This window comes from Xiphophorus couchianus, chromosome 24 (assembly GCF_001444195.1).
Source record: "Xiphophorus couchianus chromosome 24, X_couchianus-1.0, whole genome shotgun sequence".
Taxonomy (NCBI): Eukaryota; Metazoa; Chordata; class Actinopteri; order Cyprinodontiformes; family Poeciliidae; genus Xiphophorus; species Xiphophorus couchianus.
In genome coordinates this window covers 9,301,818-9,316,925 of record NC_040251.1, presented here as the reverse complement: position 1 = coordinate 9,316,925, position 15,108 = coordinate 9,301,818, and the positions used below count along the sequence as shown (strand labels likewise).

At 36.0% G+C, this 15,108-nt stretch overlaps 1 protein-coding gene across 4 annotated transcripts in view; it reads left to right on the top strand.

Moving 5' to 3' along the window:
• Positions 1-12,480, top strand: part of src (v-src avian sarcoma (Schmidt-Ruppin A-2) viral oncogene homolog) — a 39,339-nt gene extending 26,859 nt beyond the window's left edge. For 2 of the 4 annotated variants that reach the window (XM_028011132.1, XM_028011133.1), the window contains 10 exons: positions 207-305; positions 1,239-1,265; positions 1,758-1,861; positions 5,165-5,314; positions 5,402-5,557; positions 6,448-6,627; positions 6,729-6,805; positions 6,912-7,065; positions 9,747-9,878; positions 10,725-12,480. In XM_028011132.1, the coding sequence (XP_027866933.1) occupies positions 207-305; positions 1,239-1,265; positions 1,758-1,861; positions 5,165-5,314; positions 5,402-5,557; positions 6,448-6,627; positions 6,729-6,805; positions 6,912-7,065; positions 9,747-9,878; positions 10,725-10,933 (1,288 nt within the window). In that variant the 3' untranslated portion in view covers positions 10,934-12,480. The remainder of the gene's footprint in view (positions 1-206; positions 306-1,238; positions 1,266-1,757; positions 1,862-5,164; positions 5,315-5,401; positions 5,558-6,447; positions 6,628-6,728; positions 6,806-6,911; positions 7,066-9,746; positions 9,879-10,724) is intronic. The other 2 variants (XM_028011135.1, XM_028011134.1) reach the window with 1 other exon arrangement.
• Positions 12,481-15,108: the final 2,628 nt, after the last annotated feature.

Genomic DNA, 15,108 nt, shown 5'->3' with positions numbered 1-15,108 from the left:
GACCACGGCTTATGTTTATCAAGCTTCTCTAGGGCCAAGAGCTCAACCATGTCTAAATGTAGCTTCATTTGAGTTTACCAGTGTGACCAAAAATGACAGTGTTGCTTTGATTCATGCTTTTAGAGACTCGATAAACTTAAAATGGATCTTTGTGTATCTGATGTGTGATGAGCCTTGGTTTAAGTCTTATCATTTTATCTGTGCAGGGAAGGGGACTGGTGGCTGGCGAACTCCCTGACCACCGGAAAGAGCGGTTATATCCCCAGCAATTATGTGGCTCCATCTGACTCCATCCAGGCAGAAGAGTAAACCCCTTCATTTATTTTTTCTACATGTTCTGTTTTATCTGTGTCTTACCAAGAGCGATGATGATCCACTCCCTAATTCTAAAAGGCTTTCTCTCTTGGAGCCTTATGTTATTTTGAAATTACTTTTTGAAGAAAAGGTCTGAGATTTTGAGAAGTTAAAACATTGTTATTGGTTAGCTTAGCATAGCTTGGACTGCTACATCAAATAGCTTGATGCTCTTGAAAACTGATGGAATCTTGCTACCCATACCTGTTAAATCAACTATGAATATACAAGCAACAGCTTGGCAAAGAGCTAAATTATTTCCAGAATGTGTTTACAGTAGACTTCTGGTATTCCACCATTAAAACCTTGGTGGTTAATTGTTTTTTTTTGTGTGTGCCCATACTAAAATGCCTTGCAGTATTGTGGCACTGCTGGTTTATTCAAAGGCAGTGCAAAATATTGCCATAAATGTGTGTTTTCATAATTCTCCACCTCATTACTTGGAGTGTTTGTGACTCCTACAGCATATAAAAATAATGAGCGCATGATTTTTAGGGGACTGTAAAACTCTTAAAAGTTCCCAGCACTTTATAAAAAACATTGGTTTTTATTATTATTATTTTTTATTCTTCATATAATAGATGTATTGTGGTAGAATTATTACACCTTTAACATGCTAGCTACCGTTAGCTCAATCTGCAGTTATAAGCTATTTCTCTCTGCTGCTCTGCTTTGATGCAAAGATGTTTTTGGACATTCCTGTGTTGACTCTTCAGCTTTATCTTGCCAAAATAATTATTCCAAATTTCTTAACTTAAACTTTGTATGGTTGCTTAGCATTTTCTGAATTTGCATGCCTACCTGCTCGATCTTACAGCATGATGCATGAGCTAATCTTCAGCTGTAACTACCTCCTTTCTCACTTTTCCCTTCTGCTCCACCAGTGATCTCAAACTGACACTAGATTCCAGGTAAGCAGCTTTTGCCGGAGAAAGAAATATCAAATGAATATCAGGGTTTCCAATTCATAAGTGCAGATTTATGTGGGTAGAACAGACTTTATTTTCTCTGCTGCCTTTTGTCTCTTTACTCATACTCTCCACTCCGCTTCACTTTTTCCCCAAACTGATTGCTTTTTAACACTTTGAAATCAGTAATCTCTTCAAAACAAATTTGTTGCTGTGTTACGTTAAAATGAAGTAAAGCATCAAACCTTAGAAAAAAAACTAATAAATTACTAACTAATGGATTAAATATGTGAAAAAATAAGAAACTTGTCACTTTTCCAATGCTTGTGGAAAGGCGACATGTTTGGCATCTACTTTCAAGCTTAATTTAAGAGAGAGAAAATAAACTTTTGTAGTCTACTAGATGCATTCATAAATTGACGCTCTAATTCCCACATATGTTCTGCTCCCTGATGTTTTGGATTTCTGTTTGTCTTTTTTATTTGTACTTTCTAGATGGTTCTTTGCCAAAATCACACGCCGTGATTCAGAAAGGATGCTGCTAGCTTTAGAAAACAGAAGAGGGACTTTCGTGGTGAGAGAGAGTGAGACCACCAAAGGTCAGTGCTTCACCTTTCCCATTCAGTCTGTTGAGTTACGACTGCAAAATTAAAACAGTGATTTAAATTCCCAGAGATTCCTACTATCTAACTTAAATTGCGTTTTGTGCTCTTAGATTGTAAATATATAGTCTTTTCACAAAACTAAGTTAAATTTTAGTTTAAAAAATAAATAAATACTAAGGCAAAAACACTAAAATAGACTGCCACCAATTAAAATGAAATGTATGAAGTCAAATATTTAAGGTTATGAAAACATAACATTTTAAAATCAATCTGATTTTATATCAGAAGCACTATATGAAAAACTGCATTATATTTGCTTTTAAGTAGCAGATGGGTGCTAATTAATTGAACTGGCTCACTAGAAAACCAACCAAACAGCCAAACATTTAGCTGTTTTGGAATATTCAGTTATTGATTAACACAATGCCAAGGTGGAAAAACACCAGTGATCTTAAAAAAACTTCTGTGAAGAGTTGTCAAGACAAAATATTCAAAAAGTTTAGCAAAATTATTGACTATTGGCAAACTTTGCAGAGAGGCTCCACTCTCAAAATCTCTTCTTTCTAAATATGAACAGTTTGGGATTGTAAAGTTTCATCTGAACAGCAAATTAAGACATTTAGTTTCCCTTTGGGATAAATTTGTTATATTTGACTTGAACTGAACTGAATAAAAAATATTAAAGATAATTATTTCTCTCGTTGTGTGTATTTTAGAAAGATAAAAATAGTTTATCAGAGTCTTTTATTAGTGAGGCCTTTGCTTATCAAATACCAGATATGGTGAGGACAATAAAGAGCCAGTGGCCATGATTATCTCCCTTCCTACTAAATATTTGGAAGTAAAAATAAACAGCTTGTGGACCTGGGGAGCAGGATTTGTTCTCAGGTACTGATTAACAAAACCAGGTACAAATTCCTTTAATGCAGAGTTTTAGTGGACATGTGCCCTCTTCCACATGTTTAGTCTGATAAAAAATTAACATTAAAAAATTTATAAACATTTAATTTAGTTCATTTATTAACACTAGTTCCTATATATTACCACCACTATAAATATGTAGAGATTCAGAGGGACATTTACAGTATAACGAGCACTCACATTTGGAAAGACAAAAAGAACATACTTTGTTTGTCTTTATAATTCAGTAAATGGCTACAAGACAGTAGGTATTTCTCCAAATGTGTCCATGCCTGCAATCAAAACAATAAATAAAAGTCTTAGACAAAGATGGCTGGTAGGAACTAACATGTGTCTTCCCACCATTCAAAGTGAGGAGGAAGGAATAGGAGCAAAGAAGCGTTTTGTGATAACATCACATAAATAAACACTTCTCAGACTTTTAACTGTATATGTGCTTTAATTAGATTACGCCTGTCTGTAGCAAACTCACAACATTGTATGTAAAAACAAAGATAAAAGACATGGAGAAGCACCCCTTAAGAATGGTGGAGGATGTGTTATGCTGTGGGCTTGTCATCATTAATTTTTTTTAAATTTCAATAAATTTAAAATAAAAATCTGGTTGCCTTTGCGAGAAATGTAAAAGAAAAAAAGGATCAAATATGACCTAATCAAGAGAAAAATGGTTCACAAGTCACTAACAACCTTCTTCCATCAACGTATCAACAGCATGACATACCCAAAGGTTTTGGAAAATAAATAATATTGCAATTTTCTTCTTTAAATAAAGGTTTTTATATTAGGGGTGGAAATTCTGTTGCTACAATAAAAGATTAAAGTCTTTATAGCATTTTGTGCATCAATACTGAAGTTGTCAATAAGTGTGGAGGACTGTGTACTTACAAAATGTTTAGACTTCAACATGAATCTCAGTTTGAACTCTGTGCAGTTTGAACAAAGAGGAAATAAAGGAAACTTTAAGCAACGAGGCATGTTCCCCCGCTGTTCACTGCACTCCCTGCTGCGTTCTTGTAAAAGTGTTTGTACAGAAGAAAACCCATCAGGTGGCAGGGGAAAGGTTGGATGTGACGCTCCTGTAAAGTAACGGGGCTCCTGATAGGCAGATGCTGCGCCCATAGATACAGGCACTGAGATGGGATCAGGTTGAACTTAAATTATGCGGGTGTAAAAGGGATTAAAATGATCAACCTTCTTTTAACCTTTGTTATAATCAGCTGTTTCAGTCCTCAGCAGTCCATGGTTTGGGGAGAGAAAATGAGACAAAAGGAAGGAAGCTGATTAGAATCAATAGGGAAGAACTGGCTGGATGAGGGAAAAACACAGAATTTAGGTCAGTGTGGAGCTGAAGCTAAGAATTGTACAACCATAAGCCACATCACCCAGTTCAAACATAGAGGAAGTGGGGGAAGTGGCCTTGGGCTGCTCGCTGTTTCACTTTTAGGTGTGTGCGCTACAACTGCTCCCTCTGGTGGTAAAATCAAAACATTGCACGATGTGAAATTTTGGGCACTTTTAGTGCTGTCAGTCGATTAAAAAATTCAGATTAATCACACTCAAATGCTGTGATTAATCACGAATAATCCTTATGCCTAACTTTGTGAGCAGCAAGTTTTGAAAAAAAAGAAAAAGAAAATGTTTTATTGACAATAAATGTTGTCTCAAACAATAAATTCTCAGTTCTGAGTTTCTCAGTTTTTCTCAGATTCTCAGTTTTTCAGGTCTTTATATTCCAAATATTTCAGCTACCTGAAACATTCGGTTCCTCCTCCGGAATATGGGAAATAATTATTCCTTCAAAAGCTCATTAACGGTGTTTATTCCTCTCATCATGGGTGACAAATCCTGTGGATTTGGAAACAGTTGCTCATATTTGCCAAAGTTACATGGAGGGACCAAATATTTCACCTGTCTGAAATAATCTGTCCCCATTCCGTACCATGTTTATTTTTTAAATATTATTTATTTATTTTTTTTATTTTAGAGTTTTGTTGTGGTTGTTTTTGTAACAACAGCTGTCGATTTACACTGAAAGTTACAACCTTGACAGAATTATGTGAGTCGCTTTATGGATAAATCCATCAGAAGCGCAGTGAAAATTGTCGGATTCACCTCGATGGCTGCAGAATGTCCTCCTGACACAGGGGGAACAGAATTTCATACAACATCGCGTAATTTGGTCATGTGAAATTTTGAGCTCATACATGTAGACGTGCTTCATTAAATTTTCACGGACATTTTTCACCTTTCGCGGTCTTTCGTGTGTGTCTAGCCCTAGATAACCCTCCACGGTACAGTCGCTTTTAGGTTACGCATAAAAATTTTCAGACTAATCTTACGCGTTAACATTAACTTACCTATTTTTTTTCCTTCCAGGTGCTTACTGTCTGTCAGTGTTGGACTGTGACAACACCAGAGGGCTCAACGTGAAACACTACAAGATTAGGAAGCTGGACAGCGGGGGCTTCTACATCACATCCCGCACACCTTTCGCCACACTGCAGCAGCTCGTCAATCATTACCGCAGTGAGTTCAGGGAGAAGGTTTCCCACTCAGTCTGTTATCAACTAAAACAGTTTATTATTTTTAAAAAACCCGCTGTGTCCTCCTCAGAGCATGCCGATGGGCTGTGTCACACTCTGACGGACGTTTGTCCCGTACTGAAGCCTCAGACTCAGGGCTTATCCAAGGACGCCTGGGAGATCCCGAGAGAGTCGCTTCGCCTGGAGGTCAAGATGGGACAGGGCTGCTTCGGAGAGGTCTGGAGAGGTAGGTCATACAATATATTTCCTGTTTTTTTATAATAAAAATAGCTGCTTCTCTTTATTCCACTGGCACCTTTTTATAAAGATTTAGCAACCTGACATCTGCTGTAAACATAAATTAATCTTTCTTTCATCATTACTGCATAAGCACAATCTGACACTGGAAATGTATAAAATTCAATATTTAATTTGAGAACATTTACTATTATTATGTATTGTTAATACTACCATTATTAGTGGAACAGAATAGGAACAGTCTTTATTGTCTCGCAAAGGGGAAATTCAGGTGTAACAGCAGCAACAACATTCACACAAAAAGTTCTTGAAGTATTAAAAACAGCATATAAAAAAATTAGATTGTAAGGAGAGAAGAGGAGTGGGGAGAGAATACACCCCTGAGGAGCACCGGTCCTGATTGTTCTTGCTTGTTGCTAAATGCTACTGAAATTTAAGTGAAAATGAAACTTTATTATAGGCGCAAAACATTTTAAAAAGTAAAAAATAAAACCCACAGCCTCACAAATTTACATCAAGGCTAAAATAGCAATGATTCAACTAGTTTGAATAAAACCAAACTGAGCTTTGATCAGATTAAACTTATTAAATATAAAGGTTGCACAGAAATTTATTTCCCTTAAATATTGAATAATTTACCAAAATTTGAATAATAAATCTGGAAACCCTAGAGAAGGATGGAAATTTTGCGCAAACATGTTTTTAATCTATGAAGGTAATTTTTATTAAAGCCTGCTCTTGACAATAAGGACATTTCTTTGCCCTCCTGTTATCTTTCTAACACCTTGATAGGACACTTTGCAACTCATGGCTGAAAGTATGAAGGAAGTCCTGAGTTGTTACAGATGTGTCACTGATGGTGGATCTGCTTTTCATCAGGAACATGGAACGGCACCACACAGGTGGCGATCAAGACGCTGAAGCCCGGCACCATGTCCCCCGAGGCGTTCCTGCAGGAAGCTCAGGTCATGAAGAAACTGAGACACGAGAAGCTGGTTCAGCTGTACGCTGTGGTTTCTGAGGAGCCCATCTACATCGTAACAGAGTTCATGGACCAAGGTCAGCATGCTAACATTTTAGACCCTATAACTAAATTTCTCCCTGAAATTTCCTTAGTTGTTTAAAGATTTGCTGCGTTTAACAAACTCCTCTACAAACAGGCAGCTTATTGGAGTTTCTGAAGGGACAGTATAGTACGATGCTCCGCCTCCCTCAGCTGGTGGACTTTGCCTCTCAGGTCAGAATATTTTCTTACCATTAGCTTGAGTTGCTATACCTGTTTGTTTGTTTTTTGTTGTTGTTGTTTTTTGTAATAAACCCTAAATGTTGCCACCTTTCATCAGATTGCTTCAGGGATGGCCTACGTAGAGAGGATGAACTACGTTCATAGAGATCTCCGAGCCGCTAACATCCTGGTTGGAGATAATCTGGTTTGCAAAGTGGCTGATTTTGGTTTGGCTCGCCTGATTGAGGATAACGAATATACAGCCAGGCAAGGTGAGTAGTAAAAGTCCTTAGCCTCATAACTGGTGGTACCACCTTTAGAAGCAACTGCCATCTGTAATAACTACCAGTGAGTCTTTCACATTGCTGTGAAGGAATTTTGACCGACTTTTCTCTAGAGAGTTACAGGGTTTTCTAGCATGAACATCCTAACATCTCAATCAGATTTAAAGGGAACCTATCATGCAAATGTTATAATTTCCATGTTTTTCTTCTTCAATTTGAGTTGCTACTGCTTCTAAAAACAGTCTAAGCGCTTAAAAGACCATCCAGCAGTTTTTCAGGAATAAGTCAATGTTTTTTGATGTCTTAAAAATGAGCTGTTTCAAAAACCTTATGAATATAACTTCACAAATACGCCCCTCACTTAGCTAGCGTTTACCATTTAGAAGCCACTTGCTGCGTTTTTGTTGGTTGTGCAGAAGGCACCACTTTTGCTTTTCAAAGATGTAAGCTTGCATAATTACGCATCTGTTTGCAGCCATTTTCACATGCGAGTGTAAGCGCATGTGAAAATGTACGCTTAAACATTTTCACATACGCTTACACATTGGCCAACAGCAGGTTACCTGGAATTTGAAGTGAGAAGAGGCCCTAAAACAACCTTTTGTCAGCGATGATCAAAATGTTTGTTGGCAAACATGAGACAGGCCTTTGTTTTTATTTTGCTTTGGGGGTTTTTGGTCATTAACGGTTTAATGACCAAAAAACCTGGGCCATTTTGTCCAGTTTCATTCTTATTGTCTCATTGTTCAATATTGACCTGAATTGAGGGAAGTGAAACCTGCAGAACTATAGATGTTGATCTTTGTTCTTTGGTGACTTCTTTCAAAACATGAATGCATCCACATTTTCTCTATATATGGATGGATTCATATCTATTTACAGACTCATAGATGTCAATAACTTTGTTTCCCATCTGTATGCATATTTATTCCATGGTGTGAGGCCTTTTGACACCTTTTAGCCAAGTTGATTTTGTTATACAGGTTCTGTTTGAGTGATGTTTTCATTCTACAGGTTCATGCTGGTGTATAGCTGATAAAATTGAAATTAGCTTTCCAAAAGAAATTTGGTTGATCATGATGAAAGCATGCTTTAACAGAGGGAGTGATTATTTTTCCACTTAGGGCTGATGTGGATAGCACTAACATTTGTAAACTGTTTTATATTTACTCTAAAATTAAGTTTTTTGATGTTCCAAAATCTTTAACACTATACATATTCCCACTACTCTGTAGCTTTGAATTGCTTTTAGACACTTAAAGTCAAGTTGCAATCTGAATACCGTCTAAGCACAGCGTATGCAGTGATTCATGCACTATGAGGTGAAACTGATTATTAGTCAGGTTCATCTAGATTCCAACGCTCACTTACGGGCAGAAACCGCAGGAAGTTACTGACAGGAGGAGATAACTGGAGCCAAACACAAATGTCTGGCAGAAACGTACTGTAAATAATGGCTTGACTCACCCAGGATGAGGAACTTATTTTGTGTTACACAATCATTTATTTCTTCAACCCATGAATACAGCCTAAAACTATAACATAAAAAATCTGACAATAGTGATTGCTTTAAAATGTTTGTAAAATTTCCAATTCTTTTTTTCTACTAGAAGCTCCATATAAAAACTACTTATCTCAGAAAAGTTTAAAAACATGTATTTTTCACGCTATTTTTATGCTTTCTTTACAAAAATAAAATAAAAATCAATCACAAAATTTCTTTTGGTACGTCTCTAGACAGTTAAAGTGATTTGATGACATGATGAGGGTGCTACCCAGACAACCTTGAATAGAACATATTAGAAATGTAGAAATTCAGCAGCATTGATGTACATAGGTTCACACATAAAACACAGACAAAAAGTATACATAAAAAACAAGAGAAAAGATTTGAGTTTGGACTCTGAACTTCATGTAGAAGAGTCTATTGGTTCTTAATTTTCTGTCTCTGTGTCCCAATCTTGAGATAAGAATTAGAAAGTAGAAAGAAAAATATTTTCTTTAATATATCGCACAATCCTTACTAGGTTTAGCTGTTTAATCCAATTTCAGACACCAAAATTCCCTCAATTTCAAGTTTCTGTGAAAATACGTTTGCAGTGCACCTGCTGCATGTCCTCGCTCGGTTTGAATTAGTCGTAATCTGTTTCTAGATTTGTTTGACTGGAACGGTGACTGGTGAAGATGGAGCGGCAGATATATGCTCAGCCAGAATGAAATGGCCGTTGTTCTGACGTAAACTCTGATTGCTGCCTGCAGCTATGCTGAAAGCTGTGGGTGGTGATACAACTGGTTTCTCTTTAAGACAAGCAGCTGGGTTACATGTAAACATCCCGAGGCTCAAAAGTTACAGAAACTAGCAAAGAAGAACATAGAAACTACTTGATGTTGTTGCTTCCCAGTGTTTTTACTCTTCCAATCCTCTCCTGGAACAGCATTCCTTAAAAATCATGAACAGCTTATCACAAATCATCTGTAGCTGACGTTTGATATTTTTAAAACTTAGCTATATGTATCGCTAACTGCTACGGCAAGTCAGAATCTTCAACTCTTGTCGACCTCATTTATTATTCATCTCTAATTCCATATAGTTGTAGATCAGATTTTGAAAGGCAGCTTCGTACGAGTCATTGATTTCCTGACATGCTAACCAACCTGTTTTCCTGCAGGCGCCAAGTTTCCCATCAAGTGGACGGCTCCTGAGGCGGCGCTCTACGGACGATTCACCATTAAATCTGACGTCTGGTCATTTGGGATCCTGCTGGTTGAACTGGCCACCAAAGGTCGCGTGCCCTACCCAGGCAAGGCTCTTTTTCTCAGACCTCGTTTCATGACTTTAATAGTTTAGGCCTGTTCTCATCAAGTATGACAAAAGGTCAGGTTAAAGAGAAAGTACACCGTCTTTCAACTATAAGTAGAAATATTCTGTTCTTTACCAAGTTCGAATAAATTTACAACACAACAGATTTCACCAGATACTAATGAGAATTTTTTTAATTGTGGTGTTTCTAATGCTCGAATGTGTGTGCGTAGGGGAGAAGGGAATTGTTAATCATTTCAGATCCAAAGCTTAAAAGGTTTCACATGTTTGCTTTAGACTTCCCATTTGCTCATTTGAAAAGAATTTGCTAATAGGAAAAGGATTTAGCTCACTACTTCTTTGACATTGCTTATTTATTTTTGCCAAGTTTGACAAATGTAATAAAAGCAGATCTAGCTGCAGTAAAAGTCACTTTACAGATTACCTTTACTGCAGATGTGTTATTGTTAAAATAGAATACACTTTATTGATCCAGAAGGGAAAGTTGCTTATTTGTTGACAAGTTAATTCATCCAAAGTATAAATTATGTAAAATTTATAAAAGAAAACAAAAGAAAGAAACTAAAATACTTGTGTGTTACCTAACATTTTCCCTAGTAAGATTTGATTTTGTCCTGTTCACGTTACTAAAAAGTAAAAACCCTTCAAGGCCAGGTTCAAATCAGTCTAGGACCGGACAAAATCCGTCAAGGGTCCTCAAATGGCCCTTGAGTCGCAATTTGGGCACCACTTTTATACTTAAAAGTGTAGTAGAGAAAGTGGGTGTACTTTCTTTTTTTTCACTGTGCAGAATGATGAACTCTTAAGGTGTGGTTTGTCGTCCCAGGCATGGTGAACAGAGAGGTTCTGGATCAGGTGGAGCGCGGATACAGGATGCCGTGTCCGTCTGAATGTCCTGCTTCTCTCCATGAACTGATGCTGAACTGCTGGAGGAAGGAGGCCGAGGAGAGGCCCACCTTCGAGTACCTGCAGGGCTTCCTGGAGGATTACTTCACCTCCACTGAGCCTCAGTACCAGCCTGGGGATAACCTGTAACCAGGCTGTTTGGATATGCAAAAATGGACATGCATGTGTGGGAATAAAGGGGCAGAGATCAGCATAAATCTGGGTACAATCACTGACTGATTTTGTTTTTTTTCTCAAAGTCATTAACTTTTTTCATACATTTTTATCCAGAGCATCTAAAAAATACTGCAAAAATAATTGTTTAATTGCTTTCTCTGATTTTTATGGAACATGATCAGTGAGTCAAATTTGGGAAGTATTGTTCTGCTGATACGTTTTTCAGTCAGACAAACATTTTTACCACATTTTCTTTCAGATCCAATTTGAAACAAGCTCAGACTGTCTTCCTTTTATTGAGCCTATAATAATTTCTTATGATGTTGTTGATCTGGTTTATTTTGAACTTGTTTCACCCTGATCAACTGGAAATGTGTCATGGCTGCCATTGGGGTTCATACAGCTGTTTGTGGTCAGAAAAGGTCAACTCAGGATGGGGGGAAACAAAATTAATCTGCTGCAAAGATTTTTGTGCCAATGAAAATCTATTTTCTACTCTATTTTTGTTCTATTTTTGGTACTTTTCTTATAACAAAAAAACTACATTGTTGCTCTGAAAGGGTGATCCACTGTTCCTTCTGTGTATAGATTTTAATGTGCAGAGTTTTCACATTTATTTTAAGTCTCCTTTCATTTTAAGATTTGTTCTTTATTCAGCACTGCTACGTTTTTTTCTTCTTAGTGCCATCTTGAGCACAATTTTACACTGGAGATTTTTTTTTTGTTTCTTTGTTTTTGTTTTATTTTATTATTTTGGGGGGGGCGAAGGGGACAAATGAGCAACAGGAGTGTGTTCACTGTGGTAATGCCTCTCTATCACCTGCAGGGGGCAGACCATAGTGGATTCCTGTTCACTCACACTGTAAGCATGTACAGAAAATAAAAATTGGCATTTTAAAACTTAATTGTAAATATCTTTGATGCTAATAATTTGTATATATCAACTTTTCTTATTTATTCATTTTAAATTAACCCAATTTTAAAATTTTTCTTTCAGCACATGTGCATACGTCTTCTTGTTTATGGAATTTTTATGGGATAAATAACATGAAACGCATATAAAAATTTCATTACAAGTATTTTGGAGCATATTTCAGTGAAACTGACCTGAATATTTTTTAATGACTGATTGAAGAGGTGAGTTTGTGACATCAGTACTACAGATTTTTGAAGAAACTGAGCGTTGCTGACCTTCCTCTCCATCTTGTCGCCTGTTCAGCATGCTGACTAACAATAAATTGTTTGAATTGCTTCCAATTTGTGCTCCCATTTAATGTTTATTTGCAAAGCAACAAATGCACGTTTGTATGTACTGTTTGTGTCTTCTGTGGGGTTTTTTAGGTCTCCTTCCTGCCTATGCAGATATTGTTTTTAAAAATCTGCAGGTTTCCTACATATGCCGTATTCTTTTTCTACCATATTCTGCTAGTATTTTCACATAAACAACTCTTTGTGAAATTCTACCCTATACTGTTGAAAACTGAAAAGTAAATTTGAATAAAATTTGTACATTGGCAGAACTGTTGTTCTTTTCTCTTGTTTATTTTAGAGATAAAACTTATTTTAACTGAGGTTAGGCATAATTATGAAGATCACAGCTGGGGAACCTCTAAAAACACAGACTTTTTTTTAATTATTTGTTTTTCTTCATTGAATTATTTCTTTATTGCTTTGCTGGTTACATGTTTTAGATCGTTATGCCACTGATCGATGCAGCGACAGCTCATTTTTTGCTTTTTGTTTTTTTAAATGGAGGTCACCACATGCTTATTTAAAGTTCATGTTGAAATTCAAAAAAATAGCATCACACATCCTCCACCATACCTATGTGTGGCCAGAAGGTTTTCTTTTCTCACACACAGATATATATATATAATGTTTTAAACCAGAACTACCTGTTGAAGAAAATCTTGATCTCACGCTCATCTGAGCAAAACCATTTGAAGTCAAAGTAGTGCTTCGCAAACACTGTACAGATATTCTTGTGATAGTAGGACTGAAATATGTTTTTTCCGAACAACCAGTTGTCTTGTTGTTACAATCAAATGGTTGCTATGGAGACATGACTGCAGGCTGGGCACTTATTTTAACTTTGTTTTGGGTGGGAGTTTTAGTCACAGTATTTTCTTTGGTCTTTAACTAAAAAGAATCCTTGAAAAATAAATATTTGTCTTCTACATGTTGCAGTTCTTATTTTATAATACCCTTGATTACATGTAGAACTGAATGCACACGTCAGCTTTAGCCTGAAACAGAACAGGTTGAACTGAACAGCATAGAACAAACAAGTGGGGGAAAAAAATCTCAGTATAACGTACAACCTCGTCCATGCATGACGTGAAAACAGGCATTAAGCCAGGAAATGCAGCTTCAACCTCTCCCAAACACCAGTCCTGCATGTTCGGTCTGAACAAAGAAGTTAACAATGGTAAGCATGAACACAGAAACTGACATCCATCAACATCCAAACCGTAATAAAAGAAACTAAAACAAACACTGTGTGCTTTAAACTCAAAGTATGGCTACATGTCAACAGTAAGTCAAACCATACACAAACAAACCAATGACAGATGAGAGCTGTTTCAGAAGTCCTGCTTTTGTGAGCTTATATATAGCCTAAAATATAACAAAAACACATAATAATCATACCATACATAGCTGCTAGCTGCTTAAAATAACAGCTTTAAGTTTATAAATCTAAGCTTATAAAGTAAATATTATCACCTGTGAATCTGACAACAGCTTCATTTGTGTTTTTTTTATTATTACACATCTTATCAATAGTTATACAGAATAAACATGACAAGAGGTCTAGTTTGTAAAGGAACATTTTTGCAGCTGGTAAAGGTAAACCACAATGTACAATTAGTTTTAACTTCCTGTTTGAGTTGTTATGCTTTTATCTTGAAGGGACAACTTCCTGTTTAACTGTTAGCACTAAGGCAGCTTAATGCCAATCAAAAGACAGAAAATAAGTTTGATCGGAGTTTATAAAATGCATCTTGTCATTAGTACCCCCTTCGATAGAGGTACAAGGTATGTTTATGATATAATTAAGTACATGTCTTAAATATTGTGTGTTTTAAACTATGCATTTGTTTTATTTATATGCCCAAACTAAAGTTAATTTACGTTGTAAATGTTATTTTAAGTTAAGTTAACATTCTTCATCCTTCATTCCTACAATTTATATGATGCACACTGGTTTCTGATCGACGTAAGCGCTTACTGAACAAATAAGGCACGAGGATAACTAAAAAGTTAGACTGTTAGCCTGATGTGTAGCATGCTAGCTACGACAGATACATCACTATGGCAACGTAAGTGCTCCTGCTTTGATTTCCGGAAAGTTCCAGTTTAATCCTCTATCTTAGTTTTGTGAAACAGCCCTGTGGTGTCTTCTGGTTATTAAATAAAGACATCAAAAACAAATGTAGAATCATAAACTATTTCAGCAGCATGTCCAAAGAGTCTATAAGAAAGACAAATAAATATTCAAGAATAAGAATTTTGTTATGTTTGCATGGCAGCAGAATGAGATGTAAAGTATAAATGATCAAATGTTTTTACTATAAACAGAATTTTCCCATTTTGTTAGGATTTTGATTCAATTGGGATGTATAGAGATAAATTTTAATCTGTGAAAACACCCAAAATCATTCAAATATCTGGCAGATTTAAATAAAATATTATCAATCAACCATGAAGTTTACTTCTTAGAGGAAATGAGACAAATGATGATGAACTATGTAAAAGAAATATCAATTTTTAAATGAAAATCTGATTTATTTTTAAAAAGAAATGTTCTTACACTGTATTTATTTTTTTTTCGTATACTAAAATGTCCCATTGATAATAACTTCCATTAGTAGTTCATATTTGTCTCATCTGGCTGAAGATTATAATTTCCATTTTATTCATCTAAAGAAAACCTTTAATCCTCTTTCAATTCTAATGTTTCTATTTATTAAAATGATGTATGTATGTATGTATGTATGTATATATATATATATATATATATATATATATATATATATATATATATAAACAAACAAACACCAGGCCCTAAACACCAGAGCAATAGAGGCCCAGATCTACCACACCAGACAAGACCCAAGGTGTAGGTTGTGCAAGGAGGCCCCTGAGAC